The sequence below is a fragment of the Amblyraja radiata genome, chromosome 5 (genome assembly GCF_010909765.2).
Source record: "Amblyraja radiata isolate CabotCenter1 chromosome 5, sAmbRad1.1.pri, whole genome shotgun sequence".
Classification (NCBI taxonomy): Eukaryota; Metazoa; Chordata; class Chondrichthyes; order Rajiformes; family Rajidae; genus Amblyraja; species Amblyraja radiata.
In genome coordinates, this window is record NC_045960.1 from 4906942 (window position 1) to 4928962 (window position 22021).

The 22021-nt window shown below is 47.9% G+C and overlaps 1 protein-coding gene across 2 annotated transcripts in view; it reads left to right on the forward strand.

Annotated features, from left to right (window-relative positions):
* The first annotated feature begins 1534 nt into the window (after positions 1 to 1534).
* ttl (tubulin tyrosine ligase) overlaps positions 1535 to 22021 on the forward strand; it is a 40560-nt gene continuing 20073 nt past the window's right edge. The window contains exons 1-3 of one of the 2 annotated variants that reach the window (XM_033020541.1): positions 1535 to 2289; positions 10399 to 10477; positions 19842 to 20071. In XM_033020541.1, coding sequence (XP_032876432.1) covers positions 2133 to 2289; positions 10399 to 10477; positions 19842 to 20071 — 466 coding nt within the window. In that variant the 5' untranslated portion in view covers positions 1535 to 2132. The remainder of the gene's footprint in view (positions 2290 to 10398; positions 10478 to 19841; positions 20072 to 22021) is intronic. The other variant, XM_033020542.1, reaches the window with a different exon arrangement.

Below are 22021 nucleotides of genomic sequence, written 5' to 3' on the forward strand. Positions count from 1 at the left end.
GCAGCGGCCTAGTGTGGGCGGGAGGCAGCAGCGGCCTAGTGTGTGTGTGGGAGGCAGCAGCGGCCTAGTGTGGGCGGGAGGCAGTAGCGGCCTAGTGTGGGCGGGAGGCAGCAGCGGCCTAGTGAGGGCGGGAGGCAGTAGCGGCCTAGTGTGGGCGGGAGGCAGCAGCGGCCTAGTGGGGGCGGGAGGCAGCAGCGGCCTAGTGTGGGCGGGAGGCAGCAGCGGCCTAGTGTGTGTGTGGGTGGCAGCAGCGGCCTAGTGTGGGCGGGAGGCAGCAGCGGCCTAGTGTGGGCAGGAGGCAGCAGCGGCCTAGTGTGGGCGGGAGGCAGCAGCGGCCTAGTGTGGGCGGGAGGCAGTAGCGGCCTAGTGGGGCCGGGAGGCAGCAGCGGCCTAGTGTGGGGCGGGAGGCAGCAGCGGCCTAGTGTGGGGCGGGAGGCAGCAGCGGCCTAGTGTGGGCGGGAGGCAGCAGCGGCCTAGTGTGTGTGAGGATGGGAGCGGCCGCCGGGCCGACGTCGCGCCATTGCCGTCGTTAGGCCCGAGGAGGGAGAGGCCGGTGGACAAAGGCGGGAAGAGGAGACCAACCGGCGCCGGCACCGCACTGGTCCTCCTGCTCCCCGGCCCCAGCTCCGCCCTGTGGACACACACACACACCCGGCCCCAGCTCCGCCCTGTGGACACACTCACACACACCCAGCCCCAGCTCCGCCCTGTGGACACACACACACACCCGGCCCCAGCTCCGCCCTGTGGACACACACACCCGGCCCCAGCTCCGCCCTGTGGACACACTCACACACACCCAGCCCCAGCTCCGCCCTGTGGACACACACACACCCAGCCCCAGCTCCGCCCTGTGGACACAACACACACACCCGGCCCCAGCTCCGCCCTGTGGACACACACCCGGCCCCAGCTCCGCCCTGTGGACACAACACACACACCCGGCCCCAGCTCCGCCCTGTGGACACACACACACACACACACACACCCGGCCCCAGCTCCGCCCTGTGGACACACACACACACCCGGCCCCAGCTCCGCCCTGTGGACACACACACACACCCGGCCCCAGCTCCGCCCTGTGGACACACACACACACCCACCCGTCTCTAACTCCGCCCTGTGGACACAACACACACACACACCCGGCCCCAGCTCCGCCCTGTGGACACACACACACACCCGGCCCCAGCTCCGCCCTGTGGACACACACACACACCCGGCCCCAGCTCCGCCCTGTGGACACACACACACACCCACCCGTCTCTAACTCCGCCCTGTGGACACAACACACACACACACCCGGCCCCAGCTCCGCCCTGTGGACACACACACACACCCGGCCCCAGCTCCGCCCTGTGGACACACACACACACCCGCCCGTCTCTAACTCCGCCCTGCGGCCCCGGCTTGCAGCTCATCCCAGGGCCAGGCTCCCGTCTCCTGCCAGCGGACACACCCGGCCCAGCCCCGGACTGGCTGCAGCTCCAGTCTCCCACTCCTCACGATCAGCCGCGGCGGGCGGGCGGGCAGCGAGGGGGCGGCTCGCCGGGCAGTGCCTGTGGGCGAGGGGATAGTGATCAGCGCATCACCCTCCATCACCCTCTAGTTGTTGCCCGTGTTCCCTGGTTGGTGTCTGAGGGATGTTGCATCTGTACTTGGATCTTGCAGCGCAGTGCCCATGATGAGGGAATGCTTATTGCTGACACCCAGGAAGGTCGCTAGTTACTGTTGGTTAGCGTGTGGTTAGTGTGTGTGGTGTTGGTTATTGTGTGGTTAGGATGTGTGGTTTGTGTGTGGGGCGTTAGTTAGTGTGTGGGGTGTAGATATTGCCTGGGCGTTAGTTTGTGTCTGGAGCATTAATATCTGGGGTGTAGTTAGTGTGTGGTTAATGTGTGGGGTGTGTGGTTAGTGCCTGGGACGTTAGTTTGTGTTGGAGCATTAATATTTGGGGTGTAGTTAGTGTGTGGGGTGTTGTTAATGTGTGGGATGTGGTATGGAGATGCTCGCTGACACCCACATGGTGTGTTAGTCACCGTGCAAGTGCCTCTATTGTGTGGGTCGGTTGCAGCGCCCAGAGTGTATCAGGTGGGCTGGGTTGCCAGCTGCTGCAGCTCCCTCCCGTCACTACCATGTACACGTTCGTGCTCCGGGATCGGAACAGCTCGGTCTACGCTGAAGTGGGCAAGATGCTGATCTCCACGGGGCAATGGCGGAGACTCAGGAGGGACAATCCCAGGTTCAACCTGATGCTGGGGGAGAGGAACAAGCTGCCTTTCGGGACCCTGGGTAAGACCATCTCACGGGGGAGAGAGTGCATGCATCTCCCTGCTTGCTATTTCTTCTGTGATTGGAGATAATACTTTTTCTTTGTGAAGAGTAAAAGAATTATCCGTTGGGAAGGAATTGTCATTTGTCACCTCAGGGTCAGTGCGGATCGGCAATGCAGTTCTGGGCGGTGTCCTCTCTGGACTATCTCATTGCGGTGGCTTTAGTGTTGTATATTACATTATCCAAAACCAGAGCAACCTACACTGCACCAAATCTACTGGATCATGTGCACCTAGATTTATAATCCCACCCTTTCCCCTTAAAAATAGTTAATAACATATCTCAATTCATGTAACTACTGTGGACTGGGAAAGAGAGAAATTATTTTAAATTATTAGGACTGGAATAATCTAAAGCAACCTTAGCCTTTAAAACCTTTCAATTCATGGAACTACTGTGGAGAGAGGAATTGTTTTTATTATTAAGACTGGAATTTAAACCAACCCTGGCCATTAAAACATTTCAATTCATGGAACTACTGTGGAGGAGAAAGAGGAATTCTGTAATATTTGGACTGGAATAACTGAAAGCATCCTTCTCCATTTTTTAATGATTTTCTTAACTCTGTCTCTGTTGTACTTTGCACTAAAATAAGTGAAGATAAACTCAACTTTCCACTGCTGTGGGTATTATTGGGGACAAATCTCATTTCGAGCAATGTTTTTCTGAGAAGAACTTGATTCATGTTGTTATTTATATTCTATTTGTACGGAGGTGTTCGGTCGTCAGTCTTTTGTTTTTAACTCCGTCCCTCCCCCTTTCCTTCCGCAGCCCCACAGTTGCCCCTGAAGGATTTAATGTCTCCTTGGGGTGTGTTATAGACCCAGTGCCAGTCTGGTGCCCTGCCTGAGTGGCATAGACAGGGTTGTGACACTATCTTCCCCCACTGAACATTGACCACACTTCTCCCTTTAAATAGAGCTACATTGTGTCTGTAGAAAGGTCCCGACCTGAAACGTCACCTACTCCTTTTCTCTAACGATGCTGCTTAACCTGCTGAGATTCCCCAGCATTTTGTGTCTATCTTCGAGGTAAACCAGCATCTGCAGTTCCTCCTTACACATTTTGTCTGCATTCAGGTCATTTTAGCATTGTCACTGCCTGTAATTTGTCTGAGCTATAAGGAGAGGTTGAGTAGGCTGGGACTTTATTCCCTGGAGCGCAGGAGGATGAGGGGTGATCTTATTGAGGTGTATAAAATCATGAGAGGAATAGATTGGGTAGATGCACACAGTCTCTTACCCAGAGTAGGTGAATCGAGGACCAGAGGACATAGATTTAAGGTGAAGGGGCAAAGATTTAATAGGAATCTGAGGGGTAACTTTTTCACACAAAGGGTGGTGGGTGTATGGAACAAGCTGCCAGAGGAGGTAGTTGAGTTGAGGCTGGGACTATCACAACATTTTAAGAAGCAGTTAGACAGGTACATGGATAGGACAGTTTGGAGATTATGGACCAAATGCAGGCAGGTAGGACTAGTGTAGCTGGGAAATGTTGGCCAGTGTGGGCAGGTTGGGCCGAAGGGCATGTTTCCACACTGTATCACTCTATGACTCTGTAATTGTGGACACAGTCTACGGAGCTTTCTTTCCTCCCACCCCTGCTATCAGTCTGACCTGAAACAACCCCTCTCCACATTCTCAATGGATGCTGGCACATTGCGTCGTTCCTGGGCAAACCAGCCTCTGCAGTTCCCTGTTTCCACTGGACCACGGGGGCAGCTGCCTTGTGGCACACACCAGCTCTGCGGGGAGTTTGAGACGTCTTGACCATCTTGTCTCCACAGTAGGCGAGAATGAGGCTGCGGGTGGTAAAAGATGTGGCGCTGGGGAGGGAAGGAGTTAAAAAAACGACACACGGGACTGAACACCTCCGCAAAAAAGGCTGTAGAGGCCAAGTCAATGGATATTTTTAAAGCAGAGATTGATCGATTCTTGATTAGTGTGTGTGTCAGGGGTCAAGGGGAGAAGGCAGGAGAATGTGGTTAGGAGGGGAAGATAGATCACCCACGATTGAATGGCGTAGACTCAATGGGCCGAATGGCCTAATTCTGCTCCTTGAACTTATGAACAAAAGGCAGAACTGTGAAATTGCCGCTGATCCGCTAATGCGTGAAAGGGAAGGGATCGCCTGTTACTTCAGGCACAATACTTCCTTCTCGCACACGTGTGAAAACCCATGCTTGTCAAGTCAATGCAAAGGACCTTAAACCCTGCAGGGATTGAAGGGGGAAGAATGCTGGGATAATCTCCTGTCACCTCATGGGTGGGGCAGAGTGGAGATGCTGCATTGCACAGGGGCTGGAACCAGGACACAGCCTTTATGCTGCCAAGTACTCCGACAGCTCAAATCTCCAGGGGGAGGGCGAGAGGAAGAGAGGCGGTGTCCACATCAGTGATTACAAAGAAGAGAAGAGTGAGTTGCACTCATTGAACATTAGCAGTCAACTTAAGTAGGGGAGCGGCAGGTGCCTGGACTATTACTGTGTTTCATGCAGTTTAAGAAAGGTCAAGCTTATATCTTAAAGTGTAGTGCAGTGGTAGAGTTGTTGCCGCACAGCACCAGAGACTCAGGTTCGATCCTGACAACGGGTTCTGTCGGTACAGAGTTTGTACGTTTTCCCTGTGACCTGCGTGGGTTTTCTCCAGGTGCTCCGGTTTCCTCCCACACCACAAGGACATGCAGGTTAATTGGCTTCTGTAAAATTGTAAATTGTCCCTAGTGTGTAGGATAGTGAGCGAAGGTCTTGTTTTCACGCTGTTTCTCTAAGGTCTAAAGTCTAAAATGATCAGAATTGTTTCAGAACAGGATAGCACCCATAGGATCGAACCTGGGTCTGTTTAAAATTCAATGCCAAGAGCTCATCACTAAATTAAGAGAGTACGGGTTCCGGCCCGAAACGTTGCCTATTTACTTCGCTCCATAGATGCTGCTGCACCCGCTGAGTTTCTCCAGCATTTTTGTCTACCTTGCGTGTAAAACATGTTCAATTTCTCAATTCTATATACATTTATTCAGTGGGAGGACGATTCTTGATAGTTATTTTGTCCGTGGGAGGAAATTAGTGTTAAACTGAGGCCCCTTCTGGCTCCACTGCTGGATTTAAATAATCCACTTGCAATGTCTGAAAGAGAAGCAGATTTGCTCTTCCTAGTGGTGTAATGAACAGCATGTATCTTGGTGCCATCCATCTGTCAGACCAGCATCACAATGGAGGTTTAAAGCACCAAAATATATTTTTACAGCACCTTCTAAACCTGCGCTCTCCACCAACAAGAGGCTTGAGGGCAGCAGGCGTAAATGGGCGCCATTCTGTGCAAGCCCCTCTCCAAGTCATACACCTCATTGACCTGCTAATGTATTGGCCAACATTGTCACTCGGTTAAAATTCTGGTTTCCGCTACTTAACTTGGGAGCGGCACGGTGGCGCAGCGGTAGAGTTGCTGCCTCACGGACCCGCGTTCCATCCTCACCTCGGGTGCTGTCCATAGGGAGTTTGCACGCTCTCCCCATGACCGCGTGGGTTTCGTTGCTCCGGTTTCCTCCCACATTCCAAAGACATGCGGATTTGTAGGTGAATTGGCCTCTGTAAATTGTCCCTACTGTGTAGGTGCAGATGAAAAAGTGGGATAACATAGAACTAGTGTTCAGGGGATCGATCGTCGGCATGGGCCTGTATCCATGCTGTATCTTTAGTTCGGAACTACAGTGTGGAAACAAGCCCCTGGGCCATACACTGGTTCTATCCTACACATAAGAGACATTTACATGGGGCCAATTAACATACGACTACTAGTCTTTGGGATGTAGGAGGAATCTGGAGCACCGGGAGGAAACCCACGCAGTCACAGGGACAAAAGTGCAAGCTCCACATGGACAGCGCCCGTAGTCAGGATGGCACCTGGGTCTCTGGCGCTGTGAGGCAGCAACTCTACCACTGTGTTGTCCCTCCGGACTGAATTAAACAACGCTGTCTGTGTTTCTTCACAGTGACTGGAGTAGGCAAAAATAGTCTGACCTTCTCCAGGGAAATGAGGGTTGTGCATCAACAATAGCATTGAAAGCAAAGCACATTTCCTTCTGTATCTGAAGGGAGGAGAAAAGGTCTCTCGCCGACATTTATCCCATAATTGATATCAAAAATAGCAGATGTGAAAATAGTCTCGCAGGCAGTGACTGTGGAAAGAGAAAAGCAGAATTGATGAATAAGATCAACGAGCTTTCATCACAACTCACAAAAGAGCTTGTTCCCTCTGGAATCCTCCATTTAGTTACATTGCCACATTTCCTATATCGCAGGGGTGACAAAGAATATAGTGTTTTAGAACTAAAATGCTTTGGAATATTGTGAGGCAAGAGAGGCTTTATTGAAATGCAGCTTCTTCCACTTTGCGAATAATTTTTTATTTCAGTGAATCCACTAATTGCCTTCCAAGAGTCCCCCCCCATTTCCATTTTCTCTCTCTCCCCCGCTCCCTATTTACCTCCTCCATGTCCCCTTCCACCCATATCCTCCCTCCGGCTTTACATTTAATACTTCCTCTCTTTCCGTCTGTCACCTTTTTCACCTCCAGCCTTTGCCATGTACTCCACCCATCTGCTAATCACCTCCTCACACCCTATCCTGTATCCACCCATCATTTGCCAGGCTTTGTCCTGACCCCCACCTCTTTTTTTCAGTTTACTCCCCCCCCCCCCCCTTTCCCACTCAGTCTGAGAAGTCCCGAGCTGAAACGTCGTCTATCCATTCCATTCACGGATGCTTACCCGTTGAGTTCCTCCAGCAATTCTGTTTTTCGCTATTACTGCACGGATACAGAGTGGAAGCTGGCCCCTCGGCCCACCGAGTCCACGCCGACCAGCGATCACCCGTGCACTAGTTCTATCCTTCACGATAGGGACAAATTACAGTTTTATCAAAGCCAATTAACCTGCAAACCTGCACCTGTTTGGAGTGTGGGAGGAAACTGGAGCACCCGGAGAAAACCCACGTTGTCACAGGGAGAACACACAAACTCCGTAGAGACAGCACCCATAGTCAGGATCGAACCTGGGTCTCTGACGCTGTAATAATAATAATAATGGATGGGATTTTTATAGCGCCTTTCTAATACTCAAGGCGCTTTACATCGCATTATTCATTCACTCCTCAGTCACGCTCAGTGGTGGTAAGCTACTTCTGTTGCCACAGCTGCCCTGGGGCAGACTGACGGAAGCGTGGCTGCCAATCTGCGCCTACGGCCCCTCCGACCACCACCAATCACTCACACACATTCACACACAGGCAAAGGTGGGTGAAGTGTCTTGCCCAAGGACACAACGACAGTATGCACTCCAAGCGGGATTCGAACCGGCTACCTTCCGGTTGCCAGCCGAACACTTAGCCCATTGTGCCATCTGTCGTCCCAAGGCTGTAAGGCAGCAACTCTACTGTGCCACCCATCATTGTCTTTTTGTTTGCAATGCTGACAATGGATTACAATTGAGAGATTAAGATAAATGACTATGAATTAAACTTTTTTTAATTGTGCAGTGGGTCTTGCTTTTGGCTTCCAACCATTAAGGGCTACAGGGAGAATGCTGGGAACTATAGGCTGGTGAGCTTAACCTCTAGTTGGAAAGTTGCTGGAGAGTATTCTGAGGGATAGGTTATACAGGCATTTGGATGGGCAAGGGCTGATGAGGGATAGTCAGCATTGGTTTATACGTGGGAGGTCGGGTCTCACAAATTTGATCTTGATATATACATCTCCAGTGCTGTAGATGTATATATGGACCAGCAAAGCTTTCAACAAGATTCCATATGGTAAGCTGCTCTGGAAGGTTAGATCGCATGGGATCCAAGGAGAGATAGCTGAATGGATAGCAAATTAGCTCCATGGAAGGAAGCAGAGGGTGATGATGGAAGGTTGCTTCTTGGACTGGAGGCCTGTGACTAGTGGTGTGCCTCAGGGTACGGTGCTGGGCCCGTTACTGTTTGTCATCTACATCAATGATTTGGATGAGAACATATAGGGTAAGATTAGCAAGTTAGCTGATGATACAAAAGTGAGTGGTTTTGCAGATAGTGATGATGGTTGTGAACGATTGCAGCAGGATGTGGATCGATTGGCCAGGTGGGCGGAGGAATGGTTGATGGAATTTAATACAGAGAAGTGTGAGGTGTTGCATTTTGGGAAGTCTAACATGGGCAGGACCTACACAGTAAATGGTAGGCCTCTGGGTAGTGTTGTAGAGCAGAGGGATCTAGGAGTACAGGTGCATGGTTCCTTGTAGGTCGAGTTGCAGGTCGATAGGGTGGACAAAAAGGCTTTTGGCACATTGGCCTTCATCAATCAGAGTATTGAGTATAGAAGTTGGGAGGTCATGTTGCAGTTGTACAAGACCATGGTGAGACGGCATTTAGAGTATTGTGTTCAGTTCTGGGCAACATGTTACAGGAAAGATGTCGTCAAGCTGGAAAGGGTGCAGAGAAGATTTACAAGGATGTTGCCAGGACTAGAGGGTGTGAGCTATATGTAGAGGTTGAGTAGGCTGGGACTATTCCTTGGAGCTCAGGAGAATGAGGGGTGATCTTATGGAGGTGTATAATATCATGAGAGGAATACACAGAGTCTCTCTTGCCCAGAGTAGGTGAATCGAGGACCAGAGGACATAAGGTTAAGATGAAGGGGAAAAGATTTAATAGGAATCTGAGGAGTAACTTTTTCACACAAAGCGTGGTGGGTGTATGGAACAATCTGCCAGAGGAGGTAGTTGAGACAGGGACTATCCCAATGTTTAAGAAACAGTTAGACAAGTACATTGATCGGACAGGTTTGAAGGGATATGGGCCAAACGTGGGTAGGTGGCACTAGTGTAGATGGGACATGTTGGTCGGTGTGGGCAAGTTGTCCAAAGGGCCTGTTTCCACATTGTATCACTCTATGACTAACAACAATCCTGTGGCCAGTCACTGTTCATTGCAGTTTCCTTTGAGGCCCTTGACCCAGATGAGGCAGGCAGTCGCCTGTGAAAGGGAATTGGTATTCCGAGCTTATACAGCTTCCTGTCTGTGCATCGTATGTGGCACCTTGAGTCACCTCACAGGGACGACACACTGGCACAGCAGTAGAGTTGCTGCCCCACCGCGCCAGGCATCCAGGTTCAATCCTGACCTCGGGTGCTGTCTGTGTGGAGTTTGTACTTTCTTCCTGTGGCCGCGTGGGTTTCCTCTGGTTTCTTCCCACATTCCAAAGACGTGCAAGTTTGTAGGTTAATTGGTCCTCTGTAAATTGTCCCCCTTGTATTCACTGGAGTGTAGAAGGATGAGGGGGAATCTTATAGAAACATCTAAAATTATCAAAGGACTGGACAAGCTAGATGCTAGAACCAGGGGCCACAGTCTTAGAATAAAGGGGAGGTCACTTAAGACTGAGGTGAGAAAAACTGTTTCACCCAGAGAGTTGTGAATTTGTGGAATTCAAATTTGTGGAGGCCAAAAATCACTGGATGGATTTAAGAGAGAGTTAGATAGAGCTCTAGGGGCTAGTGGAATCAAGGGATATGGGGAGAAGGCAGGCACGGTTATTGATTGGTGACGATCAGCCATGATCACAATGAATAGCGATGCTGGCTCGAAGGGCCGAATGGCCTCCTCCTGCACCTATTTTCTATGTTTCTATCTATGTTTCTATGTGTGTAGGATAGAACTAGTGTGTGGCTGGTTGTTGGTGGGCGCGGACTCAGTGGGCTTCAGAGAGAGGGTCCAGAGGAGGTTTATGAGAATGATCCCGGGGATGATTGTCTTACGTACGAGGAGTGTTTGACGGCTCTGGGCCTGCACTCGCTGGAGTTTAGAAAGCCGAGGGGGTATCTCTGAAACCTACCGAATAATGAAAGGCCTGGATAGAGTGGAGAGTATGTTTCCAGTAGTGGGAGAGTCTAGCACCAGAGGGCACAGCCTCAAGTTGAAGGACGTACCTAAAACTAAACCTACAGAAGCAAATTGGCCGCCTACATATGTGTTCTGCATTGTGCTGTCCATCAGCGAATGGTCTAATAATTGTCCTTCTGGTCACTTTACAGGTCATGAACCAGGGGTCGCACAGCTTGTGAACTATTACCGGGGTGCTGACAAACTCTGCCGCAAAGCATCACTAGTCAAGTACGCAAAACATCTGCTCATTTTGACTCTTGTACTGGGGGTCAAATCTCCCGGTTAGTTTAAGGTCATAAGTGATAGCAGCAGAATCAGGCCATTCGGCCCATCAAGTCTGCCATTCAATCACGGCTGGTCTATCGCTCCCTCCTAACCCTCCTAATCTGAGGAAAGACATTCTTGCCATAGAGGGAGTACAGAAAAGGTTCACCAGACTGATTCCTGGGATGTCAGGACTTTCATATGAAGAAAGACTGGATAGACTCAGCTTGTACTCGCTAGAATTTAGAAGATTGAGGGGGGATCTTATAGAAACTTACAAAATTCTTAAGGGGTTGGACAGGCTAGATGCAGGAAGATTGTTCCCGATGTTGGGGAAGTCCAGAACAAGGGGTCACAGTTTAAGGATAAGGGGGAAGTCTTTTAGGAGCGAGATGAGAAAAACATTTTTCACACAGAGAGTGGTGAATCTCTGGAACTCTCTGCCACAGAAGGTAGTTGAGGCCAGTTCATTGGCTATATTTAAGAGGGAGTTAGATGTGGCTCTTGTGGCTAAAGGGATCGGGGTATGGAGAGAAGGCAGGTACAGGATACTGAGTTGGATGATTAGCGTGATCATATTGAATGGCGGTGCAGGCTTGAAGGGCCGAATGGCCTACTCCTGTACCTATTTTCTATGTATCTAGCCCCATTCTCCTGCCTGCTCCCCATAACCCCTGACACCCGTACTAATCTAGAATCTATCTATCCGCTTTAAAAAATATCCAACGACCTGGTCACCACAAGCATGGTTGTTGGTGTCCTCCACCACTCTGTGCCTCTGCAGGCCGCGCCTGGTCCACGGTCCCGGCCTCTTAGAGCAGCGCCCGGCAACAGACTACACCGAACATTATCACTCCATATCATGGTCAACCCAAAAGCTTCTGATTAAATCCCCTGAAGGTGGCATCTCAGGTGGACAGGGTGATGAAGAAGCCGTTTTGTCTGCTGGCATTCATCAGTAAGAGGTCATAAGGAATAGGAGCAGAATTAGGCCATTCGGCCCATCAAGTCTACTCCGCCATTCAATCATGGCTGATCTATCTCTCCCTGCTAACCCCATTCTCCTGCCTTCTCCATATTACCCCTGACACCCGTACTAATCAAGAATCTATCTACCCGCTTTAAAAATATCCAATGACTTGGTCTCCACCGCCATCTGACTAAAGAAATTCCTCCTCGTCCTTTTATTTTGAGGCTGTGCCCTCTGGTCCTAGACTCTCCCACGTGGAAACATCCATCGACGTGGTCTCCACAGCCCGTCTGTTTGCAGTCAAGGCTTCTCATTGATGAAAACCAGATTCTGTCGACGTTGTTTGTGGGAGCTATTGGCCTAATTACAGCAACATCCACACCACAAGGCGATCTCTGTGGGGCCCAAATGCACTTTGGGAAGTTCTGCGGTTGCATTGCAGAAATGAGGAACTGCAGGTGATAGTTAAAAAAAAATTTTTTTTAAAAGACACAGTGTTGGAGTAACTCAGCAGGTCATGTAGCATCTCTGCAGAGCATGGATAGGTGTTGTTTCAGTTCGGGGCCCTTCAGACTGATTGGGGGAGGAGCATGGGTGGAAGAAAGGTCGGAGAGAGGTGGGGGCAGGACCAAGCATGGCAGGTAATGGGCGATCACAGGGAAGGGAGGGGGGTGTTGGACATCGTCCAGAGATGGAAAAAAACAAATGTGGGGGGGGGGGGGGGGGGGGGGGGGGGGGAGATTGAAGAGGAATGGGGGTGTTGGGGAGGAAGAGGTGGGGACTTTGCTAAAGATTACTTAAAATTGGCCAACTCAATGTTCATGGCGTTGGGTTGTAAGCTACCCGAGTGGAGTATGAGGTATGTGGGAAGGAACTGCAGATGCTGGTTTACACCGAAGATAGATGCAAAATGCTGGAGTAACTCAGCATGGACAGGCAGCATCTCAGGGTAGAAGCGGAATGGGTGACGTTTCGGGTCGAGACCGAGATCAGGTTCTTCAGACTGAATCAGAGGTGCTGTTCCTGCAGGTAGACACAAAAAGCTGGAGAAACTCAGCGGATGAAGCAGCATCTATGGAGAGAAGCAATTGGTGACGTTTCAGGTCGAGACCCTCTGAAGAAGAGTCTCGACCCGAAACCACAGAGGGCAGTGGAGGCCTAGTCACTGGATGGATTTAAGGGAGAGTTAGATAGAGCTCTAGGGGCTAGTGGAATCAAGGGATATGGGGAGAATAGCTCCATGCATGCAGTTTAAATGCAAAGAAGTGCAGCATATTTCATGGGACGGTTGTCTCAACCACTCGGCTGGATTTTAATGTGTAGGAAGGAACTGCAGATGCAGGTTTAAACACAAAAAGCTGGAGTAACTCAGCGGGACAGGCAGCATCTCTAGAGAGAAGGAATGGGTGATGTTTGAGTCGACCCTTCTTCAGAAGGACTACATTTTGAAGAAGGGTCTCGATCCGAAACATCGCCCATTCCATCTCTCCAGTGATGCTGCCTGTCCCGCTGAGTTACTCCAGCATTTTGTGTTGATATTAGCTGGACTTTAAGTTTGCTTTTTTTTTAAATTTATTAGAATTAAGTACAATACAGTGGTAGCTTTTCACAGGTTCCCAAAATTATGTTAACATAATACATTCTCTGTACAACTTCCTTTTTTTTTTTAAGAGAGAAATAAGAAAGAAAGAGATAGTAAAGAATAGAGGAAAGTCTGGTGTGTGTGAATAAAAAGAGAGAAAAGGAGATAGTAAAGAAAAGAAATAAGCAAGAAATGAAAACAGGAGGGAGGTTATCCAATCGCCACAAGGAGATGAGTTTTTATATTCTAGATCATCTTTCACCCATACCTGAAACTTAATTTTCACGATACTGTAGCACCAGATGACTCCAATAAATCAATAAATGGAGGCCAACTCGTTAAGAATTGGTCTTGTTTGTCTATTAGGAGGAGTCTCATTTCTTCCAAGTGTGCTGTATCCAACATATTACTGATCCACATTTTAAACGTTGGTACAGTAGCATTTTTCCAAAATTTAAGTATGAGTTTTTTTGCTGTTATTAACCCATAATTAAAGAATGAATTTTGGGGTATGTTTAATTTGTTCCCGTCTTACTCCAAATATAATCATTTCAGTATTAGGTTCCATTTTTATCTTAAATAGATTTGTGAATATATCAAATATAGCACACCAACATTTATGAAGTTTTGTGCAAGTAACAAAAGAATGTGTGATATTGGCATTTTGAGAAAGACATTTATCACAGATGGGAGAAATATTTGGATAAAATTTATTCAACCTAGTTTTTGAATAATATAATCTATGTAATATTTTAAATTGAATTTAATTGTGTCTAGCATTAATCGAGCATTTATGTATATATATCAAATACTTTTCCCATGTTTCTTTTGAAATTTTTATTGTTAATTCTCTTTCCCAGTCTTCTCTAATTGCCTCTGTTGATGGTAATTCTCTGTTTAGAATACAATACAATACCGTTTATTTGTCATTTGAACCTCACATGAAGTTCAAACGAAGTTTGGTTTCTGCAGCCATACAAGAAAAGAACCAAGACACACACCAACACAATTTACACAAACATCCATCACAGTGAATCTCCACCTCACTGTGATGGAAGGCAAAGTCTTGTCTCTCCCCTGCTCTCCATTCCTCTCCCGAAGTCAGTCAAAACCCCCGGCGGGCGCTAGCAAGTCCCACGGCCACTCAAAGCAGCGCCGGGCGATGTAAGGCCCTGCTCCGGGTCCCGATGTCGGAGCCCCCGGCGGGCGCTAGCAAGTCCGCGGCCATTTAAATCCGCGCCGGGCGATGTAAGGCCCCGCTCCAGGTCACTCTCAACCCCGCAATTCGAGCGGGAGAAGTCGCTGTTGCCGGTGCCCTGCAAAGCGGTCTCCCACCGGGGACCCACGAGCTCCCGGTGTCACCATCCACCGGAGACGGGTCGCAGCAGCGCGCCACCGCAGCCCTCCACGCTCCGAAGCCGGCCAGCTCCACGATGGTAGGTCCGCAGCTCCGTGACTTGAGCCCCCAGGTCGTTCCGTTTGGAGGCCGCTCCACGGTGCTAGGCCCCAACGGCAACGGAGACCCGACAGGGAAAAGGTCGGGTCCCCGTACAGGGAAGAGATCTAAAAGTTTCCCCCACCCACCCCCCGCCCCCCACACATACACAGTCAAAAACCCACCACAAACTGTACACTCAACAGGACAATAAAATTAAAAAAAGACAGACGGACTGCAGAGGCCGCTGCGACGTCGGTCGCGCCGACAACCCAAACTATTATATAGATATGATATTAATTTTTGTGAGTCCACCTTAATATTCATTGCTTCTTCCAGTGGATCTAACATTATACTCTGAAATCTTGGTATATATTTCTTCATAAAGTCACATATCAATAGATATTTAAAATATTGGTTGTTATTCAGTTTAAATTTTAATTTTAATTGTTGAAATGATAATAAATGTCCCATTTCATACATGTCACCTACCTTTTTAATTCCCAATCTTTCCCATTGTCTATATGTTTTATCCATAAGAGATGGTTTAAATACCGGATTATTCACTATTGGTGTTAGCACTGATAGGTTTCTTGATTTTAAAGTTAATTTTATTTGTTTCCAGATTCGTATTATATTATGTATAATTGGATTCTTCGTATACAATGTGTTGTTCAATTTTATCGGGGAGAAGAGGATCGCTCCTAAATCATAAGGAGAACAATCCTCTTTCTCCATTCTTATCCATTCCATCTGTTGAGAAGAATTATCCAACCAGAGAAAACTTTAAGTTTGCTTTCATTTGAAATGAAGAAACAGCACATCCTTAATGTTACGAGATGTGTGCCCAAAACCTTTTTATTTGTATTTTTTTTTAATTTTATTTTTTTTGGCTAGTTGTTTCTCTGGCAGATTTGGTGGTGGTGGCTCTAGTGTTGGGGCAGCACGGTGGCGCAGCGGTAGAGTTGCTGCCTTACAGCGGCTTGATCCTGTACGGAGTTTGTCCGTTTTCCCTTTGACCGCATGGGTTTTCCCCGAGTGCTCCAGATTCCTCCCACACTCCAAAAGCATTTGGGTTTGCAGGTTGATTGGCTTTGGTAAATTGTAAATTGTCTCTGGTGTATAGGATTGTACTGGTTGATTGCTGGTCGGCACAGTCTCGGTGGGCCGAAGGGCCTGCTTCCGCGCTGCATCTCTAAAGTCTACTGCTGCGTTGCTTGCAGAGCACCCAGTGGAAGCCCGCTCGGTCACGGGGAGAACGTGCAAACTCCACACAGACAGCACCCGAGGTTCGGATCGAACCCGGGCCTCTGGAGCTGTGAGGCAGCTGCGCCACTTTGCCGCCCACTTTGTGTTTTGTTTCAAAGCGTGGGTGTGATTTCTGGCCTCTGTAGTGTCAGCCTTAGTGATAGTAAAAATGCTGCCGTTGCCTTGTATGTGTCAGAGTCGGGGGAAACTATATTCCTGCTTCTAACTGTCAATAAACATTAGTAACGAAGCTTGGGCATTTCTTGGAAGAAACGGCTGAATTTTTCGGTACCTAATTGGGAAATAAATCCCAATTAGGGTAAAAGCCTTTAAACAATCCAGCATGCATTGTCAGTTGCCATTGTGAGGAAGAAACTTAGTTTAGTTTAGAGATACAGCGTGGAAACAGGCCCTTCGGCCCTCTGATCCCATGCTAGTGATCTAGTGATTACCCCGTACATTAACACTACCTTAAACACTAGGGGCAATTTACACATTACAGAAGCAAATGAACCTACAAACCTACGGTTTTTGGAGTGTGGGAGGAAACCGGAGCACCCAGAGAAAACCCACGCAGGTCACAGGGAGAACGTACTAACCCCGTACAGACAGCACCCGTAGTTAGGATTGAACCCTGGTCTCTGGCTCTAAGAGGCAGCAACTCCACTGCTGTGCCGCCCTGAATCAGCAATCGATGAATTGGTCAATTGGTACCTGTCAAGCCCAGGACCTCCTGGACAACCGTCTGTTCATTTTAAAACCAACTTCCTTGCCATTGGCAAAGATCTCCTCTGGGCATTGCCAGAAACGCTACATAAACAATTTTAACAAAGACACAAGAAAACGCAAGTGCTTTAGGTTTATTGTCAGGCGTACCAAGGTACAGCGCAAAGATTTTGTTTGTGTGTGATCAAATCAAATGCGTAATACCGTACATGAATACAATCAAGCCGAGCTCGTACAAAAACAAGAGCGGAGAGAAAGATCCCAGAGTGCAGAATATCGTTCAAACATTCATTAGCTCCAGGGAGAGGTTGGACAGACTTCTCTGGAACGTCACAGCTTGAGGGGAGAACTTCAGACTTTAGTGGTACAGCGTGGAAACAGACCATTCAGCCCACCGAGTCGATGCCGACCAGCGATCACCCCGTACACTAGCACTATCCTACACACTAGGGACAATTTACAAACTACAGAGGCCAATTAACCTACAATCCTGCACGTCTTTGGAGTGTGGGAGGAAACCGGAGCAAACCCACAGGGAGAACGTACAAACTCCGTGCAGACAGCACCTGTAGTCAGGATGGAACCCGTGTCTCTGATGCTGTAAGACAGCAACTCGACAGCTGCGCCACACCGCCCCAACTGATAGTATATAAAATTATGAGATGTATAGATGGGGTAGACATTCAGAACCTTTTGGATGGAAATATCAAATACTAGGGGGTATAGCTTTATGGTGAGAGGGGCAAAGTCTAAAGGAGATATTCTGGGCAAGTGTTATACACAGAGGGTGGTGAGTGCCTGGAACACGCTGATATTTCTCCATGGGCTGGGGTGATAATAGATTGCAGAAGTCATTTTACCACTTGACTGGGGCCAAGGAAAGAGTGTTCACATCGCGGCAACCAATGTTTCCACCAATCTTTCCGCCACCAAGCATAAGAAGCGCAAGACGCCGTTGTATGCAGACGCCGAGAAGTGTGTTCAGCTCTGGGTGAACAATTTCTAATCTTGTGATGTGGACTCGATCAGAAGACCACTTGACTGGGAGAGTCAGGGCAGTTATTACAGAAACTAATTGAACAGTGGTGGTGGAGGCGAATAGGATATTGGCATTGAAGAGACTTGGTAGGCACTGTCCGGGAGACCCTTTTCCCTGTCGGGTCTCCGTTGTCGTTGGGGCCTAGCACCGTGGAGCGGCCTCCAACCTGAACGGCTCGGGGGCTCGGGAGACTGCGGAGCTGCGGACTACTCACCATCGTGGGGCTGGCCGGCCTCGGAGTGTGGGGAGTGGTGGTGACTCGCTGCTGCGACTCGACTCCTGGGGCTCGGAGGCTCCAGCAACGCAGCCGCAGGTCCGGTGGACTGGGACATCGGGAGCTCGCGGGTCCTGGTGGAGAGACCGCTTCCCGGAGCTCCCGCAACGCGACTTCTCCAGCCCGTGTCGCGGGGGTTGGAACGACCCGGAGCGGGGACGTACATCGCCCGGCGCGGCTTCATGGCCGTGGGACATTACAGCGCCCGCCGGGGGCTCCAACATTGTGACTTTTAGACCGGGAGCGGGGCCGTAAATCGCCCGGCACGGTTTAAAATGGCCGTGGGACTTAGCATCGCCCGCCTGGGGCTTGGACATCGGGAGAGAAATGGAGAACAGGGGAGAGAAAAGACTTTGCCTTCCATCACAGTGGGTTCACTGTGATGGATGTTTGTGTGAATTAAATTGTGTGTATGTCTGTAGGAAATTGTCTTTGTTTGTATGGCTGTGGAAACGGAATTTCGTTTGAGCCTCACTGAGGCTCAAATGACAATAAATTGTATTGTATTGTATTGTATTGTACATGGGTGTGCAGTGGATGGAGGGTTGTGCATTATGTGCAGGCAGATGAGTTTGCATCTTGTTGGGAACAGACATTTGGGGCTGAAGGGCCTGTTCCTGTGCTGTACTGTTCTATACTCTTATGTTCTCAACAACACAAAGTGCTGGAGCAACTCAGTGGTCAGGCAGGATCTGCGGAAGGAGTGTGTGTGCAGATGATGTTTCTGCTTGTGACCCTTCCTCAGACCAACAGAAGGGTTTTCAGTCTGCAGAAGGGTTCCACCCAAAACGTCATCTGCCCATTACTTCTGCCTGACCCACTGTGTCCCTCCAGCACTTTGTGTTTTGGTAATCAATTTTAACTGCTAAGGTCGGAGAAAAAATGTCATATTGTAAAATTCCTGTGGAAAAGACTAATTGAATTGTTGGGTGTGAGAAAGAACTGCAGATGCTGGTTTAAATCGAAGGTAAACACAAAATGCTGGAGTAACTCAGTGGGTGAGGCAGCATCTCTGGAGAGAAGGAATGGGCGACTTTTCCTGTCTGAAGAAGGGTCTCGACCCGAAACGTCGCCCATTCCTTCTCTCCAGAGATGCTGCCTGTCCCGCTGATTTGTTGGGTGATCGTTTGTGAATGACCATTTGAAGATTAATATGTCGCCAAACCACATCATGAAAGTTTTCTCTCCGGAGTCAAATACTAGAGCTTAGCTGTGAGGCGGTAGGGGCAACATTTAAAGGAGATGTGCAGGATAAGAGGGGGGTGAGTGCCTGGAACGTGCTGCCGAGGGTGGTTGTTGAAGCAGATGTCCGTGGCATTTTGAAAACCTTTGGGTATGCGTGTGGATACGCAGGGAATGGAGGGATATGGGCTATGTGTGGGTAGGGGCTGGTGCCATCACAACATTGTGTAGAATGAACTGCAGCTACTGGTGAACACTGAAGATAGACTGAAGAAGGTTTTGATCTGTTCCTTTCCTCCAGAGATGCTGCTTGGGGTTGGGTACTTTTTGGCACCGCTGTTTTGGATTGTCCCCCCGTTTAATATAAATGTACGTTTCTGTTGTCCCCTATAAATTGTGTTATGAATTTTCCTATACCCAAAATAAAAATAACCAACTAATCTTAATTCATCTAAACTTTCATCTTACTTCATCTAACTTGCTTACTTCATCTAACTTACTTCACCTGAAGCTAAACCAGTAGAATGCATTTCTAGACTTGGTAACAATTTACTGTCTACTTTGTTAATGATTGCACTTTTAAAATGATTTGTTTTTACCCTCAATTTTGGGTTTTGGGTGTGTTTAATGAGACGTTCTCATGAATAAGCAAAAGATAGTACCATTCCGGCTGCTTGAAGTGCTGAGTTACACCAGCAACATTTGGACAGATACATGGATAGGAAATGTTTGGAGGGATATGGGCTAAATGCAGGCGGGTGGGACTGATGTGGATGTGGGCGGTGGTCATGTTGGTCGGTGTGGGCGAGTTGGGCCAAAGGGCTCTCTCTGACTTCCTATAACTCTCTGATATGATTTTATTTCAAATCTAGGCTCATCAAGTCGATCCCGGAGCTGGAATCATGCACCTGGTTCCCTGAATCCTACGTCATCTACCCCACGGGGCTACAAGCCACGGCCATCCCCTTGCAGAATGGATTAACAGTGCAAAGAAATAACGTGCGGACGGATGACCGGGAAGTGTTCCTGGCATCGTACCACAAGAGGCAAGGGAATGCAGAGCGGAACGTGTGGGTAGCCAAATCTTCAGCCGGTGCCAAAGGTAAATCACAGTATAGTGAAAGATTTTTATATCGTTCAAGGAATCTTTCCTTTAGTCCCTATGATTCAAGACAGGGGTTCAGGAGATAATCGAAACGCACTCACCAGCTCTCCACGAGACATTCAATGCCGTCGAAAGATAAATCTTCCAAACACAGTCTCTTAATTAATAGTTTCTTTATTGTAGTAGTAAAAACAGTAAAGGGCCTGTCCCACGAGCATGCGGCAAACGCGACCTAAGCGACTCCATGCGGCAAGCACGACCTAACGTGGTCGCTTGAGCCGTATTCGGCCTCGTGGGGCCGGTCCCACGTCGATCGCCGGAGCCGTATGGAGTTGTGCGGAGCTGGTCCCGACATTGCGCGGGGCTCCGAAAAACTGACCGTGTTCAAAGATTCTGCGCGGCAACGACCTGCCAGCCCGCAGCCTCCTCGACGCCGTACGTCACGCACGAACTTCCTGCGGACTTCGCTCGAACTTCATGTCACTCACTCGACCTCCGCGCGGCCCACGCTTCTGGTTAGGTCGCGCTTGCCGCATGCAGTCGCATGCTTGTGGGACCGGCCCTTTAGGTCGCACTTGCCGCATGCAGTCGCATGCTTGTGGGACCGGCCCTTTAGGTCGCACTTGCCGCATGCAGTCGCATGCTAGTGGGACAGGCCCTTAAGATATTCATCCAAACTTCTTCTTGTATACGTACATTTTTTATTTTTTTAAAATTATTTTTATCATAACCAAAACATGATTTGCATATTATGCATCAATTACATATAAACAAAGCTATTTTTTATTGAAACATTTTTTGAAAGATAGACCTATAGAAAGAAAAGAAATAAGAGAAAAAAAAAAGGAAACTATAAACTAATAGAGAAGGGAGGGGAAAAAAACAAAGAAGATTACCGATAACACAATTTTGGAGATAGGTTTGTAGATTATAGAGTGTAATTGTTCATCCAGTCCTGGATTCAAGTTTCAGTCCAGCTTCCGTGTTGAACCAATTTACCCTTTTCGAAAACCAATCAATAATTTTAGAAAATCAATAATCAATTATTCTATCAATAATATCAAAAATCGATGATATTCTAGCAAATAGTTCTTTATCGTGCGTGACGTACGGCGTCGAGGAGGCTGCGGGCTGGCAGGTCGTTGCCGCGCAGAATCTTTGAACACGGTCAGTTTATATTAATAAATCACTAAACTTAATCTCCTAGATAAGACCTTAGTTAATATTTTTTGGTCTGTATTTAAAAGGGCAATCGCTCTATATGATCCAGGATCTTCCAAATCCTTATCTACTTTAGGGATGAGTGTAATTGTGGATTCATTTAAAGATTCTGGTAATTTTCCTTGGTCATATGCATATCTATACATTATTTGTAATCTTGGGGAAATCAGATCTTGAAATTTTTTATAAAATTCTGCACTCAGGCCATCTGGGCCCGCTGCTTTTCCGTTCTTTAGCGAACTAATTGATTCTATAATGTCTTTTACTGTTATTTCAGCATTTAACAATTCTCTACCTTCCTGATCTAAGCTATTGATTTGACATTCTTGTAAAAATATTTCCATACTATCTGTTTGTCCTGTTAGTTTTGACGAATAAAGATTTTTATAATATTGTAAAAATCTATCATTAATATCTTTTGGAGTAATTAATATATTTCCATACTCAGATCTAATTCCGTGTATCATCTTCTCATCTTCTAATTTTCTAAGCTGTCGTGCTAGTAATTTTTGTGGCTTATCTCCAAATTCAAAATACACTTGCTTAGTTTGTTGAAAAAGTTTAATCACTTGATTAGAATATATTTTATTTAATCTATATTTTACTGATGCAATTTTATTACTTAACTCTTTGGAAGGCTGTTTTATATTTTCATTATCTAGACGTTTTATCTCATTTTCTAAATTTTGTTCTATTTTTCGATTTTCTTTATTGAGATGTGCTTGT